The sequence below is a fragment of the Puntigrus tetrazona genome, chromosome 20, assembly GCF_018831695.1.
Source record: "Puntigrus tetrazona isolate hp1 chromosome 20, ASM1883169v1, whole genome shotgun sequence".
NCBI classification, from domain to species: Eukaryota; Metazoa; Chordata; class Actinopteri; order Cypriniformes; family Cyprinidae; genus Puntigrus; species Puntigrus tetrazona.
This window is the reverse complement of record NC_056718.1, coordinates 8211073-8228371: the sequence shown is the minus strand read 5'-3', so window position 1 is coordinate 8228371 and position 17299 is coordinate 8211073. Positions and strand designations below refer to the sequence as shown.

At 39.0% G+C, this 17299-nt stretch overlaps 3 protein-coding genes across 4 annotated transcripts; all 3 read right to left on the bottom strand.

Annotated features, from left to right (window-relative positions):
- Positions 1-210: 210 nt before the first annotated feature.
- Positions 211-17254, bottom strand: LOC122325274 (flavin-containing monooxygenase 5-like). Its single transcript, XM_043220252.1, has 9 exons — positions 17230-17254; positions 3209-3360; positions 2902-3090; positions 2654-2819; positions 1906-2048; positions 1444-1643; positions 990-1345; positions 758-830; positions 211-640 (listed from the first exon to the last, which is right to left on the bottom strand). The coding sequence occupies exons 2-9, from the start codon at positions 3338-3340 to the stop codon at positions 211-213; spliced, it is 1689 nt and encodes a 562-aa protein (XP_043076187.1). The 5' UTR covers positions 3341-3360; positions 17230-17254.
- On the bottom strand, positions 7387-16542 carry LOC122325272 (flavin-containing monooxygenase 5-like). 2 transcript variants are annotated; one of them, XM_043220251.1, is made up of 9 exons: positions 16535-16542; positions 10799-10942; positions 10508-10696; positions 10250-10415; positions 9633-9775; positions 8849-9048; positions 8406-8761; positions 8174-8246; positions 7387-8056 (listed from the first exon to the last, which is right to left on the bottom strand). In XM_043220251.1, the coding sequence occupies exons 2-9, from the start codon at positions 10928-10930 to the stop codon at positions 7627-7629; spliced, it is 1689 nt and encodes a 562-aa protein (XP_043076186.1). In that variant the 5' UTR covers positions 10931-10942; positions 16535-16542; the 3' UTR covers positions 7387-7626. The 2 variants fall into 2 exon arrangements, with proteins under 2 accessions (XP_043076186.1, XP_043076185.1); XM_043220250.1 differs by lacking the exon at positions 16535-16542 and adding an exon at positions 12803-12972 and having other exon boundaries at positions 10799-10950.
- On the bottom strand, positions 13066-17297 carry fmo5 (flavin containing dimethylaniline monoxygenase 5). The gene is made up of 9 exons (XM_043220249.1): positions 17230-17297; positions 16391-16542; positions 16065-16253; positions 15817-15982; positions 15231-15373; positions 14937-15136; positions 14481-14836; positions 14249-14321; positions 13066-14131 (listed from the first exon to the last, which is right to left on the bottom strand). The coding sequence occupies exons 2-9, from the start codon at positions 16520-16522 to the stop codon at positions 13702-13704; spliced, it is 1689 nt and encodes a 562-aa protein (XP_043076184.1). The 5' UTR covers positions 16523-16542; positions 17230-17297; the 3' UTR covers positions 13066-13701.
- Positions 17298-17299: the final 2 nt, after the last annotated feature.

Sequence of the window (17299 nt, the reverse complement as noted above, 5' to 3'; positions counted from 1 at the left end):
ACAATAGTTTAAAGTTAAATAATTTCTTTAGTGCTGAAAAAGTATACTTTGTACAAATACTGCGTATTTACTAAAATTATAATTGTTACATTTAAAAATTGCATTAATAGCTGGAAGTTATATATCTATAATGCAACTCAAAAATAATACAAGAGTTGCTGCTTTCCCACAATTAATATGTATAATATGTTTCTGATTCACGTTACACGATCACTGTGTGGTCAGTGATGATGGTATAAAAGCCCTGATCTTGTCCAGGAGCGATGAAGGGTCTGCTATGAGTGCGTTCAGACTGCTTCTGCTGTAATACAGAGCAGACAGCAGCGCTGCAACAGACACTGAGAATATGAGTGAATGAGAGGAGCGCTGTGACTGTGGCTCTGGTGTACAGCGTGTTTTCAGGGGCTTGCTGACTCGATCCCACTGAGTCAGGATGGCCTGACGTGCACCTTCCCATCGGCCCGGCCCGTGAAGACGAAACTGGTACGGGGTGCAGGGCCCAAAGATGACGTTCAGAGCCAGTCTCGGGTCTGTCACGAACAACTTGAGGATAGAAGGACGGACACCCACTTGTTTAGCCAACTCATCCATGTAGGGGATGTAGTCCACCTGGATGGTGTGTCTCTGGGCGGCCACATACCTGCACGAGAACACGATTTAGATCAAGATCCATTTAAATTACATACTTAAAACTGTAGGAAATGTTTAAATGTTGTTATATACTGTATGTTCATGAGAGATGTTAAGTGTGGAGAACCTTCGTGCCATTGTTTCCTCTTTTGCTTTAACGTCCTTCATCATTGCACTCATTGGAGGCAGTTTACATAGACCTAGTGAGGATATCACAGCTTGTTACATGACAAAAAGGTTAATGTGTTTTTATGAGTCATTTCACATCAGTTTCCATGGATTTTAAAGGTTCTTTATGAAATCACTGATGCCAATAAATATTATTTTAGAATGTAGGAGATCAGATTCATGTCTGGTACCTTTAAAAACACGAGTGGCCCAGCGCGCCTGCATCTCAGAGATGGGCATAATGGCTCCCAGGGGCTGGATCAGACCAATCACGGCTAAAGTTGGCCGCTCCAGTTCTGGAGGATATACGTATTTGTACAGGGATACTTTGTTATTTGAGACAGGAATTACATGTGAAGACAGGAAGGGGAATGAGAAAGTGTAGCCTGTGGCAAACACCACCAGATCAATGTCATCCTCAACAGTGCCATCCTCAAACACCACACTTGATCCACGAAACTCTTGAACATTTGGCTTGACTGAGACGGTACCGGAGAGGATGCGGTTTGGTAAGTCATCATTGACCGTGGGATGTTGGCTGAAAACTCTGTCAGATCAAAAACATAAAAAAACACAAAACATCACTCTTCAACAATATATAATATTTAACTTCCATTATCTTGTTATCTTCAGTTTTCACTGTACCTGTGCACAGGCTGCAGCCCATAGAGCTTGTGGTCGAACCGTTTATTGAGTTGTTTCTCTCTCAGTTTGTTACGAAATCCAGGTAGTAACCATTTAATAAACAGCATTAGCCCTCTGTTATTAAACATCATATCAAAAGGAACACCTTTGTCTCCTACACGATTCAATATCCACGATCCTCTTCGAGTGCTCAGATAAACCTGGAAGATAACAAACAAGTCAAATTCATTTTTTCAGGTAATTTTGTGGCCCTTTAAAAATCCCTGTTCACTGCAGTGCATGTAAAACCACCTTTAAAATGTTTTTGTTATTTGTGTGTGATACTTTTTAAAGGATTTATTTAAAGTAAAAAACATCTGTGTATTTATCAAGCAATGTGATTAGTGTAATATTGATAAAATATGGAATAATATATGGAATAATAATTCATACACTATAATTACTTATGTTGAGGTGTATCACCTGTTTGGCCATTCTGCTCAGCTCCACAGCAATATCTCCTCCAGAGTTTCCAATGCCAATCACAACTACCCTCTTTCCTCGCCATTCTTCAGGGCTTTTGTAATCACGGCTGTGGAAGAATTTCCCCTTAAAAGTGTTTATTCCTAAAGAGAGGATTTTAAAGAGATGCTATAACATGGAAACACACATATTGCATCCCTAAAGCTCTGCTGCCTCTACTGATTCTGCAGCCAATGAGCTTACTTTCTCATCTTTATGCCTAAATAGTTTAGTTCAGTGTTTACTGGCCCAGCAACTATTCCTCCAAAACCCTCCATCTCCCCCAGCTCCACCTGTCTGGATCTGCAGCAGATCTAATACACTACAACCAAATATTTGTCAGCATTGTCAAACATTAATATGCTAAAACTCGTAATGAACTTACAAAACTTGTAATGATTAAAATCCAGTAATATGTAATGTAGCATTTTATATATAACTTTTTATATATAATAACTTTGGTGTCACATTGCATATTAAACATAATATTCTATTAACAGGAGAAGCATGTTTTAAAAATAAGTCAATTACCACCAATACCATAAATAATATTTCTATCGAATATTAAAATGAGAGGGGATTTTCATTTACTGTAACAGCAGAGTTGTAATAAAGCCTAATGACTCTTGTACACCCAAAGTTAACAGAGAGATTTTGGCCTTTATACTTTGCTCATACTATGTTTGCTTAGTCATCACATGTACTGCACCTGGAAAGTCCTGTAGAGGGAGATGAGGGTGACAGTGGTGTCCGGTGCAAACCATCACAGCATCAAACACCTGCTTCTCTCTCCGACCATCTCTGGACTCTGTCTCTACATCCCACTGTCCAGAGTGAGAGAAGTCTGGCCTCGGTGTAACATGAAGGACTTTTGTCTGAGAAACACAAAATCTTGTGAAAACATCAAAGACTGAAAACTTCAGTTCTAGTGTGTTATCTTAACCTTTCAGTTCTGACCTGGAAGCGGATGTGCCGTTTGAGCTGGAAGTGGTCAGCGTACATGCGGAAGTAGTCCATGATGAGGGAGTGGTGCATGTAGTTTGGGAAGTGGGCAGGAATGGGGAAATCACTGTAGCACATCATCTCCTTTGAAGTGTTGATAATCAAAGAGTGGTAAATGCTGGCGCGATCTGCATCTGGATTTTCCTAAGATGAAAAAATAGGATGCAAACGGGATCAGTTTCTTGTAGCATTGTTTGTTAATGCAGTGAACTGTGGCTTCCTGCTTTTCTTCAATGGGCCCATTAATATAGACATATCTCACCTTAAACCTCCAGAGTCCTCCAATATCATCACTGGTCTCAAAACACACCGGCTCCAGACCTTCATCCAGGCAGCATTTGATGCAGGCCAGCCCTGAGGTTCCTCCTCCAATCACAGCCACACGTTTAGCCATGATGATCCACAACAGTCAGACTTAAATCAGATGGAGGTAGTAGAAATAAACAATAAGATATATACTTGTTTCTGTATCTCATACATGTCAGCTGTGCTTTCCCTCCTATAGTGTGAAATACTGTATAAAACTGGTGTCTAAAAAAGACCAAAAATATATAGTATATATAGACTTTACTTTGAACTTTGATGACAGTGCTTTTATAACTTTGATAAGAAGTTACCACAGTGCACTGCAAAGACAATTCACTTTTGTAAAGTTTTGCCTGTTTGGAATTGCAGTTCCTTGCGGGATAATTTCTATTGAGTGGTTTGTACTCTAACAGGCTCCAGCACGGTATTAATCTAATGATGTGTACTGTCCTTGAGATTTTGTAAGTTTACTTTTTAATGTACAGACGAGAATGCGTGGTAAACTATATTATACTTTGATGTCTTCCCCATAGAACATTGCATGCCATTGTCACACAATCTCTAACTAAAGTGCACACGAGCTCTTGCTAGAGGACACCCCATGTCGTACCCTTTACCAGTAAACACATGAAGCATATGAAACAAATTATTATCAACCATAAAGTTTGAATTAAAACATTTAATTTAATGAATTCCCTATTGAAAGGTATGTTTTGAAGCTGGCATGCTAGTTTAAGCTGGTCCTTAGCTGGTCATGTGCAGGTTCTAAGCTGGTCTGACTGGTCTGGTCTGACCAGCTTAAGTCCAGCAAAGGATCAGCATAAACCCGCAAAAAACACCTTAAACCAGCATCCCAGATTTAAAACATACCTGCCAGCATATGCTGCTTTTTTCAAAAGGGTTTACTTAAATTTACTCTCTGCACGTACACTGCTTTAGTGTACCTTTAATACAATTAATTACTCTTCTAAGGGAACCTAAAGCGTAATGCGTTATCGTTCTTATGCAATTCTTTGTGCATGCAGTAGATAAAGGCCTCAGATTCTTGCATGCATAATAGCCCTGTTGCATCAGTATCATATGTCAAAATGTATCGACCTGCTAAACCCTGACAGTAGCTTCCAAATGTAATTGTCTACAACATACAGCCTCTGCAACTATTTGAACTAAGTAAATGTTTTGCATAAAATAATTGTTTTAAAAACTAGTGAAATTAAATAATATTAACTTGGCATTAACTGAAATAGTTATATTACCGTCAATAAAATGTATGTGGCATTGTGTCTTACCAAGTGTGAAGCACCGAGTGAATAAATGTAGTTTGTTCAGTTGAAAGTAATGAGAATATTTCACCACACCCCCTTTAGGGTTGTAAAAGAGGCAAAGATTCAATTATTTGTAAACCTATCTGGTCAATGTTTAGCAAGATAGTGTTGACATAGTTTTAGATATTTAGTTTTAGTTTCTACATTTCATCACCACACAGTCCTGCTAAACAAATAAAACAACACATGCACAGAATAAAAATGTGTTACCCAGGATGCATTATGGCAAAAACAAAATGTATACAAAAGTTTACGTTTCGATGTTTATTCGTTTTTATTTCATATTACAGAGCCCCTCTACATGGATAAAAAATATATTTCTAGACTTTGCCTGCAAAAGTTTGAGGGAACACAAATGCACTGAATTTTTTCCCCATGTCATTTTTTTTTTATCACGCCACCTTGCATAGTTTTTTTTCCTATTCTAGTTAAAAATGTGATACAGTTCATATCTCTCTGCATGCATTATCTTAGACGGTGCACTTTATACAGGCAGCAACAACATCTCAATGTACTGATAAAAGCAGTAAATGTGCAATAAACATATACTATAACACATACTTTAATAGCATAACTTTTTACGAAACATGACAAAAGACTTTAAATTAATGTTTTACAAAGATACTTTAAAGCAATTAATTTGACCTAAAAGTGCAGTATTTAAAACAAAGTCTATTTTAATTACCTTTAAGTTGCATTTTATTTTATTAATATTTATCTGCAAGTAGTTTTGAATATATATATATCAGAGTGACCATGCGTGCCATTTTTCCCCAGATGCATCCTTGCCAGCATTTCTGTATTGCTTTGATTCAAAATACCTCGAGAGCGTTTTAAAAACATAAGGAACCGATGGCATACACTGATATATATATATATATATATATATATATATATATATATATATATATATATACACTGTATATATAGTGTGTGTATGTGTATACTTTTGCATATGTAAACCTTTTCAGTGACTGTATGATTTTGAGATCCGTCTTTTCACTCTTAAGACAACTGAGGGTATCAAACACAACTTTAAAAGGAAATGCGGTGCATGAAGAGCTGAAAGTAAAAACTTTTGATCAGGATGAAGATTTTTTGCCCTTCAGAAGCAACAGAGGATACTTGCATGTTTCCAGAAGACAAATGAAGTCCAATTTACTGTTTAGCTGAGCAATATGGACATCAACATCCTCAAGTGTGACTTCAATGGCAAGATAGGCCATGACAACACTGGCTATGAAGTAATGAGTTCACCTTGGGAGAAATACATGAGAATGGAGAGCTGATTGCCGACACATGTGCCATGATTAACCTGGTGATTGGTGGGAGCATCTATCAATACAAGAGGATACACCAGGCAATGTGGAGATCACCAGACCATGTCATGGAAAACCACATAGACCACATCTGTATTTGCAACAGGTTCTGATGGTCACTACAGGATGTGAAGAGAGGGGCAGACAAAGCATCAGATCACCATCTTCTAACAGTAAAGATCCAACTGAAGCTGAAGGACTAGACAAAGGACACTTGACACTTTTCAACAGATTCCAAGCCCTCCAGGAGCTGTATGAAGAAGATAACACAGAATTAGAAAGTCAGTGGAAGAGGTACAAGGACACAATGGTTGGAACTTGTGAAGAGGTCACTGGAAGAAGAACACCACGGCAGAAAGACTGGATGTCAGCAGCTCTATGACAAGAAGTTTGCAGGGAAGTTCCAGCTACCAGAAGAACCAGCGAGAGACGGGAACAGACAAGCAGTTTAAGAGATGGACAGAACATTTTCAAGACCTGCTAAATTGGCTATCCCCGGAGAACACAACAGAGATTCAAGAAGTGGAAGCAGTAGATCAGTAAACTAGTAGATCAGAGGCTACACGACCAGCAGGCAGGCTTCAGACAGGGCCATTCATGAACCAGACTGCAACGCTACACATTATTGTAGAACAGTCCACTGAGTGGAATTTGTCACTCTACATTAACTTTGTGGACTATAGAAGAGTGTTTGACAGTGTTGACAGAGAGACATAGTGGAAGATGTTATTTTGAGTGGAAGATGCTACATTACAGGGTCTCCAAGAAGATTGTCACCATATCAAGAACTGCTATGAGGGAACTGTTCCAGATTAGGAAAGGAGTAAGGCAAGGCTATTTGCCCGTTCCTGTTCATGACGATTGCCACAAGTGACAAGAATAACACAATCGAGTGGATACTGTGGAATCAGCTGGATGACCTGGGCTTTGCTGACGACCTGGCACTCCTGTCCATCAGCCACCAGCAGATGCAGGACAAGTCATCAAGTCTGCTTGACACCTCAGCCCAGGTGGGGCTCAACATCCACAGAGTCAAGACCTTGAAGGTCAACACCAGCAATGAAGAATCAGTGAGGCTGGATAGCGAAGCCCTGGAGGAGGTCAAATTGTTCACATAACTCGGCAGTGTGTTGGACAAGCAAGGTGGGAAGAAAAACGTTTGGAGCTCCAAGGAGATCAGTTGGAACACCAAGTTAAGCATGTTCAACTCAAACATTTAGTTCATGCTGCTGTACACAGTAGAGACATGGAGGACCATGAATGGCAAGAAAAAGAATTGAATGACTGACACAGGGACCTGGACGTTGATGTCAAGCTAACATTACTGGTATGGGGACAGCTGGTGACAATGGCATAGAACAGACAGCGCTGGCGTGTTGTTGATGGCCTCTGCTCCGAGAGCAGCAATGGTCTTAAGTAAGTAAGTATTATATATAACTGCAGAAGTGCATAATTGAAATTTTAAAACAACAACCACCAGTTTGTTGCTATTGAATTACAACCACACAATTTTATTAAAACAATTACGTACACATTACAAGTGCTTAAAATTAGTTATTTTAAAATCAAATTAAATACTCATTATACACAAACTGTGTTAAAAATGTTAAGTATTAATATCAAGCATATGCATTCAAATATTGTCATGATGTTGACAATGGTTTACCATGACGGAAAAATGGTATAAGATGGTATATTTTACATAAATGTTTCTTATTCACGTTACACGATCACTGTGTGGTCAGTGATGATGGTATAAAAGCCCTGATCTTGTCCAGGAGCGATGAAGGGTCTGCTATGAGTGCGTTCAGACTGCTTCTGCTGTAATACAGAGCAGACAGCAGCGCTGCAACAGACACTGAGAATATGAGTGAATGAGAGGAGCGCTGTGACTGTGGCTCTGGTGTACAGCGTGTTTTCAGGGGCTTGCTGACTCGATCCCACTGAGTCAGGATGGCCTGACGTGCACCTTCCCATCGGCCCGGCCCGTGAAGACGAAACTGGTACGGGGTGCAGGGCCCAAAGATGACGTTCAGAGCCAGTCTCGGGTCTGTCACGAACAACTTGAGGATAGAAGGACGGACACCCACTTGTTTAGCCAACTCATCCATGTAGGGGATGTAGTCCACCTGGATGGTGTGTCTCTGGGCGGCCACATACCTGCACGAGAACACGATTTAGATCAAGATCCATTTAAATTACATACTTAAAACTGTAGGAAATGTTTAAACGTTGTTATATACTGTATGTTCATGAGAGATGTTAAGTGTGGAGAACCTTCGTGCCATTGTTTCCTCTTTTGCTTTAACGTCCTTCATCATTGCACTCATTGGAGGCAGTTTGCATAGACCTAGTGAGGATATCACAGCTTGTTACATGACAAAAAGGTTAATGTGTTTTTATGAGTCATTTCACATCAGTTTCCATGGATTTTAAAGGTTCTTTATGAAATCACTGATGCCAATAAATATTTTTTTAGAATGTAGGAGATCAGATTCATGTTTGGTACCTTTAAAAACACGAGTGGCCCAGCGCGCCTGCATCTCAGAGATGGGCATAATGGCTCCCAGGGGCTGGATCAGACCAATCACGGCTAAAGTTGGCCGCTCCAGTTCTGGAGGATATACGTATTTGTACAGGGATGCTTTGTTATTTGAGACAGGAATTACATGTGAAGACAGGAAGGGGAATGAGAAAGTGTAGCCTGTGGCAAACACCACCAGATCAATGTCATCCTCAACAGTGCCATCCTCAAACACCACACTTGATCCACGAAACTCTTGAACATTTGGCTTGACTGAGACGGTACCGGAGAGGATGCGGTTTGGTAAGTCATCATTGACCGTGGGATGTTGGCTGAAAATTCTGTCAGATCAAAAAAAATATACACAAAACATCACTCTTCAACAATATATAATATTTAACTTCCATTATCTTCAGTTTTCACTGTACCTGTGCACAGGCTGCAGCCCATAGAGCTTGTGATCGAACCGTTTATTGAGTTGTTTTTCTCTCCATTTGTTACTACATTCAGCAGGCATCCATCCAAGAAACCAGTTTAATGCTCTTTTTTTAAGCACCATATCGGAAGGAACACCTTTGTTTCCTACACGATTCACTATCCATGATCCCCTTCGGGTGCTCAGATAAACCTGAAAACAAAGACAATGCTGCTGTATTGAACACGGCACCTGATGGCACTCCTTGACTATTTATTGCTCCCTAACATTTTGTTGGATTTGATGTTGGATACATCACAGGTTCCCTCTAACTTTACAGTTTAGGATTCCCTTGCACATTTATGCACATGTGCACTATTTAAAAAATGTGCCATTTGTTGAAACGAAATATGCAGAGTATCTATTCAACTGGACTTTAAGACACAGGATGTACTGAATCTTAGCTTGCTTATTGTGCTCATGTATGATCTATTTAGGTAAACATGTCATACTAACAAGAAACTATGTTACTAGCCATGGATCGACAGCTGTACTTCCACCATGTAAGTTTGCAATGTTAGTGACTGCTTACTGAAACTATAACTTCAGGAAACACTGAATAGTTGAACCACATTAGTAATAACAAAAGTTGGCTAACAATGCTTTTAGAAAATGCCCCACAGATCTTCATTGATGGTTGGAGAAATTAGCATGAAAGATTTTCACTTTGAAAGTGACTGGTCATAATGTTTTGGCTCATCAGTGTACAAGATAGAATACAGGTCATAGATAATCACCTGTTTGGCCATTCTGCTCAGCTCCACAGCAATATCTCCTCCAGAGTTTCCAATGCCAATCACAACTACCCTCTTTCCTCGCCATTCTTCAGGGCTTTTGTAATCACGGCTGTGGAAGAATTTCCCCTTAAAAGTGTTTATTCCTAAAAAAAGGTTTTGAACAAAAAGGTTTTAAAACATTTAGATAGCATCATAAAACATTTACATAGCACTAGCTTATTGGCCTCTGCTGATTTTGCTGCAAATGAACTTCCTTTTTTTTTTTTTTTTTTTTCTCGGAAAATCTCTACCTGCCTAGCTCAACCTGTCTAGATCTGCCTATTTGATTAGCAGCACACATGCTCACAACAGCTTTTGTGTGTATATATTGGAAGCAGCAATATTGGAACAGCAACAATATAATCAATATAAACAATATTTCACCTTAATGTATCATTGCATACGTCTACTGAACATATTAATGTTAAATCATTCTTTGAAAGCCACAGGAACTTTCTAACCATACATTCTATTAATATTTAACAAAAAAGTGAGAGAGCCAACCATGAGTGTTGAGTCACACTGTATTGTTACACTTTGCTCATACTGTGTTTGCTTAGTCATCACATGTACTGCACCTGGAAAGTCCTGTAGAGGGAGATGAGGGTGACAGTGGTGTCCGGTGCAAACCATCACAGCATCAAACACCTGCTTCTCTCTCCGACCATCTCTGGACTCTGTCTCTACATCCCACTGTCCAGAGTGAGAGAAGTCTGGCCTCGGTGTAACATGAAGGACTTTTGTCTGAGAAACACAAAACCAAAATAAATCTAAGATGCAGTATATCGTTATCCTTAAACTTCAGTCTGTGCCAATCTTAACCTTTCAGCTCTGACCTGGAAGCGGATGTGCCGTTTGAGCTGGAAGTGGTCAGCGTACATGCGGAAGTAGTCCATGATGAGGGAGTTGTGCATGTAGTTTGGGAAGTGGGCAGGAATGGGGAAATCACTGTAGCACATCATCTCCTTTGAAGTGTTGATAATCAAAGAGTGGTAAATGCTGGCGCGGTCTGCATCTGGATTTTCCTAAGATGAAAAGACAAAGTTTCGTTTCTTTCCTCATCTCGTTTATCGATGTTCTGTAGTAAACGGTTGCAGTAAAGGGTACAATCATTTACAGTATCTCACCTTAAACCTCCAAAGTCCTCCAATGTCATCACTGGTCTCAAAACACACCGGCTCCAGACCTTCATCCAGGCAGCATTTGATGCAGGCCAGCCCTGAGGTTCCTCCTCCAATCACAGCCACACGTTTAGCCATGATGATCCACAATCGACAATCTTTAGGGAGACAAATTTATTCTAGTTAAAAATGTGATACAGTTCATATTTCTCTGCATACTTTATCTCAGACGGTGCACTTTATACAGGCAGGAACAACATCTCAGTGCACTGATAACAGCAGTAAACGTGCAATAAACATAACTATAACATAACTTTTTTTAAACATGACAAAAGACTATTAAAACATTGATTTAAAAGGTACTTTAAAGCCTTTGATGTAAAAGTGTACTATTCAAAACAAAGTCTATTTTAAGTACCTTTAAGTTGCATTTTATTTCATTAATATTTATCTGCAAGTACCATACGTGCCATTTTTCCCAGACAAGTCCTTGCCAGCATTTCTGTATTGCTTCGATTTAAAGTACCTCAAGAGCATTTTAAAAACAAAAGGAACCGATGTGTTACACTGATCGCATGCAAACAAAGCCAAAACCCTTGAGTATGTCTGGGATTACATGAAGAGACAGAAGGATGTGAGAAAGCCTACATCCACAGAAGATCTGTGCTTAGTTCTCCATGATGTTTGGAACAACCTACCAGACGAGTTTCTTCAAAAACTGTGTGCAAGTGCACCAAATATTGATTTGATTTAAATTTCTTTTTTGTTCAGTTACTGCATTTAGTTCATTTATGAAAATAGATGTTTAACACTTCCATTTTAAAAGCATTCTTCGTTTACAGCATTTTTCACACTTGCTTAAAACTTTGGCAGAGTACTTTCTACAGTAAAGCTTACTGCTTACTTTTCATCATTTTTTTTGAAAAGAAAACAAATGAAAACCCAGATACTTATTCAATACAGTGGCTAAACTCAAATAAATTAAACCAACAATATGTACAGTGCTGCTTGAAAGTGCCTTTTACAATTTTATATATTTCTGCATAAATATGACCCAAAACAAAAATGAGTGTACCAGAAGTGTTTGTGTCTGGTTGAACATGTTAAACACATAGCAAACATGTTCATGCTCTTACTATGCTATTAACAATGCTATTATTTCACATTTAAGCCTGGTTTCTCCCAAGGTTTTTTTCTTCATTTCTATTTCCTTACCACTGCTTTTGGCTTTGGATATAATTTCTGGCAATGTTGCTGACTTGCCTGCATAGACACTTTTTAAGTATCTCTGCTTGCTTAATTTTTTTTTTTTTTTGCAAACTTTGACTTTAACTTTACTATATTTGAAAGACAAATTTGTTACTCACTCCACTACATTTTTATCTTCTATGTAGAGGCTTTTAAAGGCAAAACTTTTCCTAAAACTTCAGTAACCCATCAGCAATCACTCTTGTAGAGTTACGTGAAGTGATTTTTGAACACTAACCAGTTTGAGATGTGATATTTATTTACAAGTTACTGTAAGTTGCTTCAGAGCCAAAGCAATGCAGCGAAGCAACAAACAGTGCTTTGACATATTTATTATATTAATATTTCTGTACTTTCACTTAAAATCCTTCAAAATAAAAAAACATTTCTGGACAATCAGTTGCACAATACATCGCAAACCATAATCTTTTCATGTGTTTTACTTAGTTAAAAAAATCTAAATAAGTGTACTTTAAAGACAAAAAAGTTAATTTGATATTTAAAATGTGCATTTGAAAATTCTCTCTCTTTAAGTATACATCTTTTAGTTTCACTGATAATGTACAATACTTTTGACAAGTGAACCCAAGCATGATGCAACACAGCGGTCTGTTGCCTGCTGTTGTGAAATCATCGGCAATCCATTTAAACACATATTTGACATTTCACCTAAACGACGAATTAAAGCCATATAAATAAATGGCAGTCAAAAAAAGATAGTTAGATTAATGTCAATATAAGGTTTGTTGCATTCGATCTTACCAAGAGTGGAGCAGCGAGGGGAAAATATGGATGAGTAACGATCACCTCAAAGTAACAAAGACTTTATCACAACCCCTGGGTTGTAAAGAAGGCAGGTATTCATTTAACTGTCAACTTCTCGGGTTAACTTTCAACTATACGTTTGCGATTTGTTTTAAACCTAATCGACACAGATTCCTGCTACTCGCAGATCACGTGATCAAGGGTTACCCAGGATGCATGGCACAGAAGTTTTACAGGGTGGTCGGAAAAAAAAAATTAGATGAGAGAGGATGAATTATGTTTTAATGCATTTGTATCTACAATGTCTCCTTCCAGCTCACGTTTTATTCTTCTCACCTCAAGGGCCGTTACTTTATTCAAGTTAATATCACATTGCTCAGCAGCATACTGGATCTCACATGGTATAGCTTAACAAATAAGCACGCTTTATACAAGCAACATCTCAAGAGTGCACTTGTAAGAGCAATAAAAAAAAAAAACACACCACACGTGGTAAACATATTCATTAGTGCTTGTCAAACCAATCTTTAGTTGGTAAAGTAGTACAATGCAAATTATACAAACATTTAATGCAAATTGCATAGTTATGATGCCTAAGTTAGATTAGTTTCAGATTTAATTCTATGCTTCAGTATGCTAGTGCATGCTAGGCAATTAAAACCACACAATTATACAACTACAAATAATTACAATACTGCAAGTACAATTAATTATTTTACAATAGAAAAAAACGTTCATTATACATAAACCGTTTGAAATGCTAAGGCACTTGCTGATAAAACTGACATTGACAGGTATGACTTTTCATGATGATAACTACATTTTACTCTAATAGGAAACTTATGATGTTACGTTTCTGATGTTATATTATTTTGTTTCTGATTCACGTTACACGATCACTGTGTGGTCAGTGATGATGGTATAAAAGCCCTGATCTTGTCCAGGAGCGATGAAGGGTCTGCTATGAGTGCGTTCAGACTGCTTCTGCTGTAATACAGAGCAGACAGCAGCGCTGCAACAGACACTGAGAATATGAGTGAATGAGAGGAGCGCTGTGACTGTGGCTCTGGTGTACAGCGTGTTTTCAGGGGCTTGCTGACTCGATCCCACTGAGTCAGGATGGCCTGACGTGCACCTTCCCATCGGCCCGGCCCGTGAAGACGAAACTGGTACGGGGTGCAGGGCCCAAAGATGACGTTCAGAGCCAGTCTCGGGTCTGTCACGAACAACTTGAGGATAGAAGGACGGACACCCACTTGTTTAGCCAACTCATCCATGTAGGGGATGTAGTCCACCTGGATGGTGTGTCTCTGGGCGGCCACATACCTGCACGAGAACACGATTTAGATCAAGATCCATTTAAATTACATACTTAAAACTGTAGGAAATGTTTAAACGTTGTTATATACTGTATGTTCATGAGAGATGTTAAGTGTGGAGAACCTTCGTGCCATTGTTTCCTCTTTTGCTTTAACGTCCTTCATCATTGCACTCATTGGAGGCAGTTTGCATAGACCTAGTGAGGATATCACAGCTCGTTACATGACAAAAAGGTTAATGTGTTTTTATGAGTCATTTCACATCAGTTTCCATGGATTTTAAAGGTTCTTTATGAAATCACTGATGCCAATAAATATTATTTTAGAATGTAGGAGATCAGATTCATGTCTGGTACCTTTAAAAACACGAGTGGCCCAGCGCGCCTGCATCTCAGAGATGGGCATAATGGCTCCCAGGGGCTGGATCAGACCAATCACGGCTAAAGTTGGCCGCTCCAGTTCTGGAGGATATACGTATTTGTACAGGGATACTTTGTTATTTGAGACAGGAATTACATGTGAAGACAGGAAGGGGAAAGAGAAAGTGTAGCCTGTGGCAAACACCACCAGATCAATGTCATCCTCAACAGTGCCATCCTCAAACACCACACTTGATCCACGAAACTCTTGAACGTTTGGCTTGACTGAGACGGTACCGGAGAGGATGCGGTTTGGTAAGTCATCATTGACCATGGGATGTTGGCTGAAAATTCTGTCAGATCAAAAAAAATACACACAAAATGTATAAAATATTGAAGAGAATGTGTTTAATTTCACTTCCATTATCTTGTTATCTTCGGTTTTCACTGTACCTGTGCACAGGCTGCAGTCCATAGAGCTTGTGGTTAAATCGTTTATTGAGTTGTTTCTCTCCAAAATTGTTGATAAATCCAACAGGCAACATTTGAATAAACCAATTACTCAATCTGTTATTAAACAACATATCTGCTGGAGCACCATTGTCTCCTACGCGATTTAGTATCCAAGATCCCTTTCGGGTGCTCAGATAAACCTGGAATTAAAGTATAAGAAGCAATGTGGAAAAAAAGCTTCAATAGGAGTATAATAATTCATACACTATAATTACTTATGTTGTGGTGTATCACCTGTTTGGCCATTCTGCTCAGCTCCACAGCAATATCTCCTCCAGAGTTTCCAATGCCAATCACAACTACCCTCTTTCCTCGCCATTCTTCAGGGCTTTTGTAATCACGGCTGTGGAAGAATTTCCCCTTAAAAGTGTTTATTCCTAAAAAAAGGTTTTGAACAAAAAGGTTTTAAAACATAATTTACATAGCACTAGCTTATTGGACTCTGCTAATTTTGCTGCAAATTATTATTATTTTTTTTTCATTTTTCTGAAAATCTCTACCTGCCTAGCTCTGCCTATTCAGTTAGCAGTGAATATGCTTACAACAGCATTTCTGTGTACATATTGGAAGCAGCAATTTTCCATTGTTGCCATAGAGCACCAACAGCAATAACATAAGTAGAGAGTGTACAATATTTAACTTTAATGTGTCATTGCATATGTGCATGTGCACATTACAACTGTAATTTTTTTTTTCCCTCAAACGTGTTTAATCCTAAAGAGAGGATTTAAATGAGGCCTAATGACTCTTGTACACAGTGAGAGTTTGGCCTTTATACTTTGCTCATACTATGTTTGCTTAGTCATCACATGTACTGCACCTGGAAAGTCCTGTAGAGGGAGATGAGGGTGACAGTGGTGTCCGGTGCAAACCATCACAGCATCAAACACCTGCTTCTCTCTCCGACCATCTCTGGACTCTGTCTCTACATCCCACTGTCCAGAGTGAGAGAAGTCTGGCCTCGGTGTAACATGAAGGACTTTTGTCTGAGAAACACAAAATCTTGTGAAAACATCAAAGACTGAAAACTTCAGTTCTAGTGTGTTATCTTAACCTTTCAGCTCTGACCTGGAAGCGGATGTGCCGTTTGAGCTGGAAGTGGTCAGCGTACATGCGGAAGTAGTCCATGATGAGGGAGTTGTGCATGTAGTTTGGGAAGTGGGCAGGAATGGGGAAATCACTGTAGCACATCATCTCCTTTGAAGTGTTGATAATCAAAGAGTGGTAAATGCTGGCGCGATCTGCATCTGGATTTTCCTAAGATGAAAAAATAGGATGCAAACGGGATCAGTTTCTTGTAGCATTGTTTGTTAATGCAGTGAACTGTGGCTCAGGGTTCGGTGCTTGGCTTCCTGCTTTTCTTCAATGGGCCCAATAATATAGACATATCTCACCTTAAACCTCCAGAGTCCTCCAATATCATCACTGGTCTCAAAACACACCGGCTCCAGACCTTCATCCAGGCAGCATTTGATGCAGGCCAGCCCTGAGGTTCCTCCTCCAATCACAGCCACACGTTTAGCCATGATATTCCACAACAGTCAGACTTAAAACAGGTGGAGATTATAAAAAAAATTAAAGGAATATTTTTTTTAAACGGTCAATTATGCACATCCTTTATGTTCCAAACCCATATAATTTTCATTCTCTTATGGAAATGCATGTAATCTTTTCCAAAGCATGAAACTGTCCATCAGTGTTATTTCCATTACATCTCAAAGACAATGCACGTTTTGATAGTTTTGTTAAGACTGTATGATAGCTCTACGTGGTGGAAAATGAACTTTTTTACACAACATAAACTTTCGCGGACCACACGACAACAGTTTTTACAACTGCAAATAAAAATAAAAATAAAAAAGCAATTAAAACAACGATTTTCAAGTTTGATGAAAGGTCAAGCAAGTTTTCATACAACCTCGTTACAAAAATACCAAGCGATACAATATTCACATATTCCTGCAATCACTTAAACTTTGACGTTTCAAAACCAAACCAGCCTATTTCAAATGCTGTTTGGACATTGCTTAGTGCATGTCTTATCTTGTGAAATCGGCTTGCTAAAGCGCCGACAAGAACATACGGAAATATAAAACGCGATTTCAGTCCGATTTTGACAAACATGGAGCTCTGCAGTGTTCATGAAAACAACAGTCATGTTACGTAATCACGTACGCCTGTATCAATCGACAATAAAGTTATATTAAGAAAGGTTTGTGGCGTGCCATCTTACCCAGAGTGAAGTTGAGATCGCTTATGTCATATATTAGCCACGACACAAACACTACACCACTCCCCTGTGT